Genomic DNA, 11,732 nt, shown 5'->3' on the forward strand with positions numbered 1-11,732 from the left:
ATTAAAATCCATATTCAGGTGTAGAGCTGCATAAGTACACAACCTCTTAAACATTATGGTTGATTTTATGTTATTGGAAGTGTTTTCCCAAATTTATAAGGCAATATTTCAGTTTATATGTTGGATTTAATTGCTTTACTGCAGTGAACGCTACACCTAAACCATAAACACATTTTACCTCAAAACTTTCCTTTTTTTGTACACCACATACACCATCCGCCATAACATTAAAAAGACCAACATAACAAAAGATTTGTTCTTCAGTGGGTCCTACCGGTGCTGTCCTCGTAGACCACCGTCAGCTTCCTCCATTTGAAGAAAGTGACCACGTCCAGGATGGCCCTGGCGATGGCGGTGTACTCTGGAAACAGGTTGATGAAGAAGGTGTCTTTGTTGTCCACCGATGGGTGTTTCCAGCGAGTTTGTATGTGAGGCACCTCCAGGGCATTGCAGATGGACTGAACAGCGCTGACCGAGGAGCTGTGAGAGGGGCCGAACACAGCGACCACCCCAAGAGCCAACTGGTCACACACTAGTGAAACCAAAAAAAAAAAAAAGAAAACATAACAGAGAGAGAAAAGGTTTTTGTTTATCGCTTACCGTAGTAAATCTGAGGTTTGTTTCTTATTCAGATTTCAATGTAAAATTGATTCCCTCTGTTGAAACCATTTGAATAGCTTTAGCTGTGCTGACTAGGTTTTATGATACTCAAGATTCAAGGTTCAAAATTCAAAATACTTTATTTATCACCGAGGGGCAATTTAAAACAGCCCACACTGAGTGGTTCAAGTAAACACAAACATAAAACTTAAAAACGCCATAGCAAAGAAGAAAAAAAAAATCAAAACAAAGCCGACACTCTGCCTACCAAAATTTAAAGATATCCGAACTCTTTTACTTTTTACTTTTTACCAGTGAGTTTTAAAATGTCTGGAAAAACATCAAATATATACTAAAAGATTACAGAAAAGTAGAAGAATGAGCCATGCCAGCTGTTGAGTATTACAAATACAAATACTCAATGGAGCAAAATATATAAAAACACTTGTGTGTTCAGAAAAGGGCAACTAAGTTTATAGGTTAGTTCCAAAGTGTGTCATTCGAAAAGAAGACAGTGAAACATAAATAAAAACGTACGCGGCTGATTTCCTACCTCTCCTGGAAGCCTCGAAGCCATCGAAGAGGTTGATCCTCTGAATGTCGTAGGTGAGGGTGGTGTTGGGCATCAGGGTCTTGTTGCGGTTTATGTTATTTACAGCAAACTTGAATGCCAGCTCATCCATACTCACCAACTCACTCTCTCTGGTCTCAAAAATCCCACCTGAAGAGAAGAACGGAGGAGGAACACACAGCGAAATTCAGGAGGGAGCGAGGAAAACACAAAAAACACACAAAAAAACATCCAACTTCATGTGCTCTGCAAAAAACAAACTGTACTAACCAGCAGAAGATAAAACTACATCGCTCCAGTGAGCTATTAAACTGAATTCCTGTTGTGGACATTACATTATAATTAATTTACCATTAGAAGCCTCCTTTGTGAAGTGCTTCTTCTCACTAATAGCTTAATTGAAAGGTACTACATGCTTTGACTTACCACGAACTAAACTGCCAGGTTACAAAATCTACATTTCTAAGACAGCCTGTTTAATGTAGTTACTGTTCAAGAAGAACATCTAACTGAAGCTCTTTCATGTATGTTAAAAGGAAAATATGATTGTGTCCGCTGTATCAGTTTGAGGCTGATACCGAAGGCATGGGACACCCTGGACCATCAGTCAATCACAGGGTAAACACAGAGAGACAGACACTCTTGAATTGATGTATTAACCTCAAATGATTGTTTTTGGACTGTGGGAAGAAAGCAAAGCACCCAGTGGAATCCCTAAAGGGAGATCCTGCAAACTCGCTATGGAAAGCCCCCCACTGGACTCCAACTCAAGAGATTTTGCTAAAACGCTATAAACTAGCATCAGATGTTCATATTTGTTCTAAACCAACTGTCTGCATTAGTGAAAATGGCGTCACATGTTCCATAAATGAATATTAATTGCTCAAAGACGAACAATCAAAAATATTCCGTCAGGTATTAAATATATGGTCAACGCTCAACTTTACAGAAAGCTGTAAATGCAAAGGTAGCTCTTCCTCAAACTCTCATTTTCACAGTGTGGGAGCACAAGGCCAGATACAAGTAGCTGCATGGGCCAGCTGTCAGCACCATTGGAGGAAACAATGCTGTTCAGACAAGGCTTCTGAAATTGCCCTCAAACTCCTCATCAACATCCTGTCACCCGGGTGCAGGAGACGTGAAGTGTGGATTCAAAGGCCAGATGAAATGGAAGAAGCGGAATTGCTCCCCACAGTGTGAAAGGGCGGAAAATAAAAAGGCTCTAAAGAGCTCCTCGTGGAAGTTCACAACAGGCTTTTGTAGGACGAGTCATCGCATTAGCAGTCGGAGCAGGGACAAAAGGGAAATATTAAATCAACAAATAATTGTCTGTCTTGTTACATTTAATAGGAGACTTCAGTCTTCAGATAAGGCTTCCCTGCCAAATCAGATTTAGCTTATTGTGCTGTTTGTCCAGTCTGAGTAAAAAGCTTTCCTCTTTTCCTCCAAGTTATGATTAATAGCAGAGAACACATAATTGCATGGGTATTATAAGTGTTAAGGCTAAAAAATTGGATTCCGCTTCTTTATTCTTGTATTTTTCTGTGTGTACTGTAATTCAAGTGCGAGTAAGTAGGTTTGCAAATAGTGGAATAAACAGAGCTTTAGCATGTGAAAAACAACTTTTGTGTGGTAAATCAATGACCTATTATGCCTCATAATACATAATGGAGCATATATTTTCGTAGTGCAGCATGTGGTTTGTGCGTGTAGCAACCTTTGATTCTTGAATCACATCAAGTAGGAGCGAACCGTGGGCAGAGCTTCCACGTTGCATCGCAGTATCAAAAGCCATTCATCAATGTATTATAAAAAGGGAATTAAACCCAAAGCTGAAAGTAGTTTGAATCTGGATGAAATGTAGGACAATACTTCATATGCCCCTGTTCTTACTTAAAGGATATCCCTGTATACTTTCATGCAAACCAAAACTGAATTAGAGGAAATAATTGCTACACTATGAGATAATTGGCAATATTAAGATATAGCGTTCTTGTTTTGTACCACTTAACTGTTGACTAGCTTGAAACTGCAAAGCAGATGTTAAGGAGAGCAATCCTACCGAGGGGGAATCCGCCCATCTGCTGTACAACTTTATCCAGTCATACTGTCCGAGAACTGAAAGCATCTGATTATGTGTGGAGGCTGGGTGAACGCTGGATACTTCACCAGTCCATGACAGGACAAACACAGACAGACGGACAACCACCATCACAATCACAGTGACAGGGGATTTTTAGACTCACCACTTAAATCTCAAATATATGCACTCAGACAAAACCTATGTGAGCAGAAAATACTTTTTTTCATCCCAAAGGGGGGGATTCAAGGTGTCCAGCAGCTCACTGGATAATAGAAATAGAAATTCTCACTTCAATTTTCTTTCCATAAGAAAAATATCACAGAGTAACATCAGTTCCAGTGTTTACTTCACATGGCCCCTCTAAAGAGTAAACCAGGCTACTCCCTTTGCTAAACCTGTTAAAATGTCTGAGATACCACTCCTAGATCAAAAGTGAATTTAAGGAGAACCTGGTACAAAGTTTACATAAATGTTTGGATTAATCAGGCAGTGGGTCAACATTATTTATATACCTGAGTAATTACATAACACTACAGGTGAATGGTAGAACTGGTATTTGATACAATATCTGGTAGAAGAAAACTGCTCCTGACTTGATCTAAAGTGTTGAATATTTTATTTGTTTTAAACCAAAGACGGATGTGTAAATAAATATATGAATATCTGGTGGAATACATAATTCTCTACAGCACTCTACAGCACTCTTATGTAGAAAACATGCACTATAGTTAGTTTGGTTCAAGAAAATGACTGGAAATGGATAATCAGCATCACAATTGCTTTGCTAAGTCAAATGGTAATCCAGTAGAAGCCTTCTAATTAACAAGCTGCAGCTTGTCTGTTTAATCTGTACGAGTCTAGAGATTAGAAACATCCAGTTGTGGTTACTCGAAGTGTTTCATGCCTCTGAAATCGCCTAATTTGCTACGTCCTTGTTAATGCCATAATAGAGCCATAATAACTACTTACTGGCTGAATGATAACGGGTAAATGTGGTTACATGCTCCACAAGAGGAGGAATTAGTTTGTTTTCGGGCGATAGTCAGAACATTTCACATAAAACACTCCAGAACTCCTGGGATGTCGTCCTACTCCCTCCCATAGCCTCATTTCTTTCAGTCCGCTGCTTCATAAAAACATCTATTTCTGCACTTCGCTTCACACCAGAACATTAACCACGCGAACGTTAAACGTCTGACCATTCACACGGTAGTTGCTGGACATCAAACAAGGGAAAGATTTTACCGAGATGATGTGTCGAGGACAAGCTGCGAGAACTCCCAAACAATGGCCGCAAGAAAAGAATGATTTCACCTACACTTACTCTTTATTTCATCTCCTCCAAGGATTTCTGTTCCGAATTTTCTCGTGAAGTATGAAATACGCCGACTTGAGAGAACTTTGTTCTCGCCACCTTGTAAAAAAGCAAATTTCTCACTTCTCAGTACTTATGCAACTCAAGAAATGACAGTAGTATTTATCTTCACTTTCAAGTTTAAGTATCTTTATTATATCCCAGGGGGGCAATTAGTTCCACAGCTGGTGAGATATAAACAAAACATAGAGCATCCGCACCTGAGACATCCTTTAAATAAAACTCACTCTCCGAGCTCATTCATTTCAATAAACCTCATTTAACTCTTATTAATAGACCAAATAGGCATTTTTCTTATGTTAATGTGCCATAAACATTTTTGAAGAAATTAATCACTTAATGAAATTGCTAAAAAAATATATATTCACCTTGACCCATAAAGAAATTTCCAAAATTGGCCGATTCTTTTTTTTTTATTTTGTTTCGGCCATTACAAAAGATTTACATCCAAACTGTAAGACAAAAGCTTCACAAAGTGTTTGATAGGACTGTATATGTATTCCTTGTGTCTGTGCTGGTTTTATGTGCCTGGCTCCTGGAATGACTGAGAGATACCCCAGGGGTTTATATTAGCCCCCTCTTTGAAGCACATTTTGGTTCCTCACTTCCACAAACGGGCAGTGATAAAGATCTGTTGGAGGCATCCTGAATTATTGGGCCATCTATACAGGTGGACAGTGAATTTGACCATTTTGATTGTTGCTCACATATAAAAAAAGACGCTGTAGTACAGCAGACAGGGGCGAAGACATTAGAGCTGCTGCTCAGGTACTTCAGTCTGAAAAACTGTGTGTTCTGCTAAGATCAAAGAAACAATGTACATCTGACTTACTGTCTAACTGTGTCAACATCACGATCAAACACATGAACATGGCAGTCGCTCAGATTGCAAAGAATGATCTATCTGTGAAGCTTCCATTGGTATTCTATGCATAATTAAGGAGTGATGATTTGTCTGCAAACGCCACTGATTTCCATACACTCACACTCTCTTCAACTGCACAGCAGACAAATGCATGTGCTCTCACTTGTCCCGGTCACAGAAAAATCCTTTCGGAATGTCCTTGTAATTAGAAGAACACTGCAAATTAGACAAATAGATACTTCGTACAATAAGATGAATTAATTACGTCTTTATCTCCTTTCAGTGGGAGAGAAGAACAAAAGTTCTAGAGCTACTGTGAGATTTGTGCCAACCTGATCAATCTATGTGTGTGTGTGTGTGTGTGTGTGTGTGTGTGTGTGTGTGTGTGTGTGTGTGTGTGTGTGTGTGTGTGTGTGTGTGTGTGTGTGTGTGTGCGTGTGCGTGTGCGTGTGCGTGTGCGTGTGCGTGTGCGTGTGCGTGTGCGTGTTCTCACGCAGGCCATCTTTCGCTTCACTGTTCAATTACAAATAACTCTGTTTTACATTCGTCATTTGTCATCTCTTACTGCAGAGCAACTTGAACTCGAGCGTTTCTTCTGACTGCTGCAGCCGCAGAAATGACACTTTTTTTTTTTTTTTCTAACAAGGTGTCTCCTTTTTTCCTTTTTTCTCCAAATGAAATAATGTACCTCGGAGCTCTAAAAGCTTTCATTTGGCCCTCAAATAATGAGGAATTATTAACCTCAGGAACACTCTTCCATCTGGCATATCAGACACAACAAATGGATATTAAAATGTGTCAAAGGGAACACTGAAAATGCATTTTAACATGCAATTTAGGTTTGCAGGTGATTTTATCTGCATAAACCGCAGACACATTTGAGGTTGCTAAAACACAGGACAGCTTATTACAGCCTGATCCAGGGTGGCTGTAAACATCAAATCAAAAGGTAATAAAGATCACGGTCCACAAACAAACCCAGAATGTTCTTAATTTATATTTTGGCAAACTGCTACAAGACGCTGCTTTTCTGTATTTTTTTTTCTTTTTTTTTTAAATCAAAAGAGCTAAGCAATTTGCATAAAGATTACTGAGACATTTTAATACCCTGCACAACCTGGATGCAAAATGTGTGTTTGCAAAATGTAGAAAGGACCTAAATATGCTGTGCTGCAATATCAAGGTCTTACTTTACTTTTTCTGCCACGTACTTCTGAGGATTGCTAGATTTAAACATTAGAAATTCAAAATATGATGATTTATTGATGACAAGGTTCCATTAGCATGCACATTTTCTAATTCTTAATTATTGTAGCGGGATGTTAAGCTGATCTTCACGTTTTCAACTTGGTATGACCTACGGATAGTGATCATCCTAAAACAGAAAAAAAAGAAAAGAAAATAAAAAGCATGCTGTAGTTGAGCCACCTTTTATTTCGCACTGCTTTTCAGAGGCCACATGAAGCTGCCACTCAGTACCTGGGGTCCAGAAACCGCGCGGATCGTTGCAACAGCAAAGATCACCGAGCTGGACAAGAAAGACCGATCACCTTTATGCTCAGTGTGACAGAAACGACTGCCTTCAGTAAAATTCTGAAAACAGATTGCCATGCACTTTGGACAGGTGATGCGGCTGCAGGCAGGAGAAAATGCATCAGAGAGCGTAAAATAAAAGGGGGGGGGGGGGGGGGGGGGGTCTTACTCTTAAGTGTCAAACATTTCACTGCACTCTGTTGTTCTGGCTGGAAAGGCACATGGGAAACATTTTGTTCTCAACAGCAAATCAAGGGAACTGTGCAAAGTGGAAAACAAGAAGGAAAATAAAAACAATCAGGGGATGAAAGACGGAGGCTGCAAAATAGAGGCAAAATGACAAGGACCCCCTGAATGTCACCATGTACTCCATCATGCGCCTTGGAGTGTATGTTTGCCAAGGTTATGACTGCAAAATGAAATATTTTCATCTCATCACCAATTTGGCGGCGAAATCAAGAGCGATTTGAAAATTGTTGGCCACATTCATTACAGATCACTCTTCAAGAATATGAAAAAAAATATCAAAGTTTTTCTGACTTTGGCACCTGAAAGCAGTTTAGGTTGCCCTTAAATTATTTAACCCCCACAGCTTCCTTCCAGGAGTTTGGCTCAGACGCCATAATCATTTGTTTCGCCGCCACAAATCAGAGGAGCCCAGTTCTCCAGCGGAGATAGGACTGCAGAGAAGAGGTTTGTTTCATTTGCCACCCTAAACTCATTCTGCACATCGCAAGACAAGTCTCATGAGACGACACAATCAATACATACAATTAAAGCCGTCCGTCATGTGATCCCATGACCAACTTTGGGTTTCTCTCTTTCTTTTCTCCTGCCAAAAGTTTTACGTTTTCTGCCAGCATGATGAATGATCACGATACGGCGGCAGCCAATTCCACAGGATATCTGTGTATATCTTCCACAAGAGTGAAACTAACTTTCCAAAACCCGGGCAATTTGGCCCAAAAACTAATTCATTTGTTTTCCTAATAGCTTAATAGCTCACCTAATTTCTGGAGAGGGGGAAAAAAGGAACTAATGAATAAAATTAAGCAGGTACCCTTTCTATAAATTCAGGCTATGGACCCTGTTAAACTTAAGCAAATCAATTTAACACAAAGCAGCACCTGCAGCCAAACTTTGCACTTCTGTGAGTTTCATCTATCAAACAGACAGACACACACACACACACACACACACACACACTCACACACACACATTCGCACAGATAAAGTCAATGTATGTAAATCTTTGTGGATTTGAAGACCAATGTTGTTGACAGCCAGCGCTGAGCCAGTAAAGCTGAACATATTGGTCTCAAATGGAAAAGAATATTAATGATTGACCCTGAGCCAAACTCCGGATCATAAAAACATTTGCATGTGCACCTCGACTTCACTACATAAAATGAACAAAAACTCTTCAAAGGAGACCAGAGAACTCAATTTCTTCTTCTTAAATTTGCAACAGTATTTTCATCACTGATACCAGAATCCAGAACTGATTAAGACAGTGCCACAAACAAACATCTGATTCATCAAGGAGCGATGGCTGGAATGAACTACAATTTCAGCAAGTATTGCAAAGACTGCCTCTTTGTGTTATATGTCTATATGCTCCACAAACAAAATCTACCAATCTGGCCATCTTAAATTCTGTCAGATGTCTATATCAGAATCTGCCTTGATTTTCAGTTAAGCTCTTGTCTCTCTGTTTTTAATGGCTTGTTTAATGCTCAAAATGCTCCAACTACACATTTGCGGGCCACTGCATGTGGTACATCTTTACAGCCCGATGTGATTCAACTGCAGCAGTCCAGTAATAAATTCAGATTTTATGAAGTTAATGATGTTCAGTTTTGCTTGAGCTTTTCACAGAGGTTTTAATTTAACTAAATGTTAATTATTGAGGTTGTAGTTTGCAGCAGTGTTCCTCTGAACTGCATCACATTGGGAGTTGTTGCCCATATTTCCCACCACACTCATGCACGCTAATGATGTAGCCAAAAATACCTGGGAAAACTATCAATATAATTCAGTTCAGCTCAACAAAACTGCCGACCAACATCTCAAAATTGATCACGCAATTAAGTAATAAATCTCTCTGATTATATCAGCACATCTGAATATTAGAACCTTTTAAAATAAACTTTGTTATAGAGTTGGACTGCATGCGATTGTACAAATGGACTAATGAGAAGGTTAATGAATTAACAAGAGAGGAGAGAGAGGTATCATCCTATATTTAAGAATAAGCATTATCATACCTAGGTATGCCACACAATGGAGTAGCGGTTAGCACTCTCACCTCACAATGAGAATATGTATGTACGTATGTTTTCTGTATGGGTTTGTTTCCTCAGTCCAAGACATGCATTTTGAGGTTTATTAGTGACTATACTGTAGATTGACCACAACGTATGTGCGTCCATCCGGGCATGTGTGCATGCTATAAGTCTGTTGATGCTTCTTAACTTCCTTACTAGAACTATGCAGAGTCTTGTCCACTGTTGAAGTTCACCATCAAAATATTCTGTCACTGAAATGTGCATTTTTTCTTCTCGTTTCCAAAGTTGACAGATTTTTCCCAAAGACACCTGAACTGAGCTCAAACCTAAAAGACTGTTTGCATCTTGACTTGCTATAAAAGGGGACAACTTTGGCTTTGTTGACAGATAAATGGGGGTAAATGCTCTTTATTTCTGATATCACAAAACTACACTGGTCCAATACAAAACCTTTTATTCAGAGACATGTTGAGAACAGCAGGTAAACCTTACAGTTATCAATCACCATGCACAAGGGGAATAGATAAATTCCAAACATTTGTAGAATACTTTTGCACATTTTATTGCATGTCTGTGGCACCGAGTTGTATAGGAGCCCAATGTGTAGTGTGGTTAGAAAGGGAAAAAAATCTAAAATCAATCCATAAAATGCAAAACCAGCTCTTCTAGTTTAATTTTTTTTAAACATAAAACAAGATTGCCTATCACAGTGTTTCATCAAATCCAGAATTAGAAGTATAGAGGACAGTGCTCTATTCCTTTTCAAGTTAAGAACAGGTGGCAGTGACACCAATCCTCATTTATTCAGTCAATTAGGTCTACATATGACTGCTCCACTCTGCTCTAATTCAAAGTCCTGAAGTGAGACGCTGGGATAATGAACACAGCCGTCAGTGTTCAGCAGCCTCCTCTTCTCTAATCAAATCTAGGTGTAGCTCTCTGACTTCTCTCACATGGGCCAGGCTGATGACAGCAGGATTAAGAATGAGCAGGAGACATATTTTGAGTTAGAATGCCCTTTGACTGGAGTATAGCCTGCTGGAGGACGCATTAAAGGATCAATAATCTATTAAGTATAACTATTTGTGTGTGGCAACAAGCATGTGCAACACCAAACAACCTTCTGATGGAAAAATATGATGTAAATGTAGCTCGACATTGAAACTGATTAGATCTTCAGTATTATTTAATTTAACGGTCAATGGTCCTGGGGATATTTTGGCAAAATAATAATCTCAGATGCGACATTTAACTTTGTGCAGTGGCATGACTTTGTTTCAACTGTACTTTCTGGATACTGAATTTGTGGAGGCACAAAGGACTGACATAAGGCATAATTCACAAATACAATAAGTCTTCATGGTGTATTTTGTTATGATGTACAGGTAAAGTTTTCCAATGTGTTGATTAATCTTGACTTGCTGCAAGTAAATGGAAAGATCACCTTGAGACACAAAATGACGTAAGGTCGCCAAACTGCACTCACCTCACGAAACAAACTTAAAATAACAAATTTACATAGATATCATTTAACCTGAAAAAAATGTCAAGCACACGCATTTTGTTTTCCATTTGAGTCCTACCCAGTGCAGCAAACCACTCAAACAACAAACGCCAATAAAACCGTGCGTAAAACAGCTTGTTGCGCTTACCGATTCTGAGGACTTGTGCAGAGCTCAAAAAGAGCAGCGCCGTGAGATAAATGAAGCAAAAAAGCCTCTTTCTTTCCTCCATAGTGCTCCAGGCGAACTCACCGCCGATATTGAGAGCATGACAGACATAAACAGCAACTACCCAAGCTCGGACACAACTGGCATCTTCTACCGGCGCGCAGCACAAGTTTCATTTCCAGTTCGGTCGCTCCACTCCAGAACAGTCCGTCGCTAAAATCAATTAGAAAAGGAGATTGTCACAAGTTATACGTGGATCCAACTTTTCCGTGCAAAATCATTAAAAGTCTTTTTTCTTTTTCTTTTTTTTTGCAAAAACAAGGAAAAAAGCTGCAGAATGACAGTGAGGTGATGCTCGTCCACTATCCTGTGCGCCTCCAAGGCGACAGAAGCCAAAGGGACTGAGTGGATGAGTGGAGGCAACCTGAATGAAAGTTATTAAGCTTCCGGTAAAATACTTCAAAATAAACCCCCCATTCGAGCGCGACACCGCAAATACCCCCATCATTTCGAAACCTATGGACACATATAAATACCATATAGATACTTTAAGTAGATGCGCTTCTTTTCCTTCAATATGTCAAAAAAAGAAGCAAAAGCTTCAAATGCATCACATTTATACTGATTCTTCATGTGATATTCCAACATATGGGGGCAGATTTGGCGTTGTACTTGATTTTTACGCTGAAGGTGCGCGCGGTCTAATTCTGTTAATCTCTGCCTGCTGCAGCCTCACTTGGTTTGGATT

At 39.5% G+C, this 11,732-nt stretch overlaps 1 protein-coding gene across 2 annotated transcripts in view; it reads right to left on the bottom strand.

The window, feature by feature from the left end:
* grik1a (glutamate receptor, ionotropic, kainate 1a) overlaps window positions 1-11,384 on the bottom strand; it is a gene marked incomplete at its 3' end in the record, with an annotated part of 33,710 nt that extends 22,326 nt beyond the window's left edge. For both annotated transcript variants that reach the window (XM_080483317.1, XM_080483318.1), the window contains exons 1-3: window positions 10,967-11,384; window positions 1,154-1,321; window positions 275-532 (exon numbers count right to left, since the gene is read on the bottom strand). In XM_080483317.1, coding sequence (XP_080339443.1) covers window positions 275-532; window positions 1,154-1,321; window positions 10,967-11,048 — 508 coding nt within the window. In that variant the 5' untranslated portion in view covers window positions 11,049-11,384. The remainder of the gene's footprint in view (window positions 1-274; window positions 533-1,153; window positions 1,322-10,966) is intronic.
* Window positions 11,385-11,732: the final 348 nt, after the last annotated feature.

Source organism: Lipophrys pholis, assembly GCF_963383615.2.
Source record: "Lipophrys pholis genome assembly, chromosome: 16".
NCBI classification, from domain to species: Eukaryota; Metazoa; Chordata; class Actinopteri; order Blenniiformes; family Blenniidae; genus Lipophrys; species Lipophrys pholis.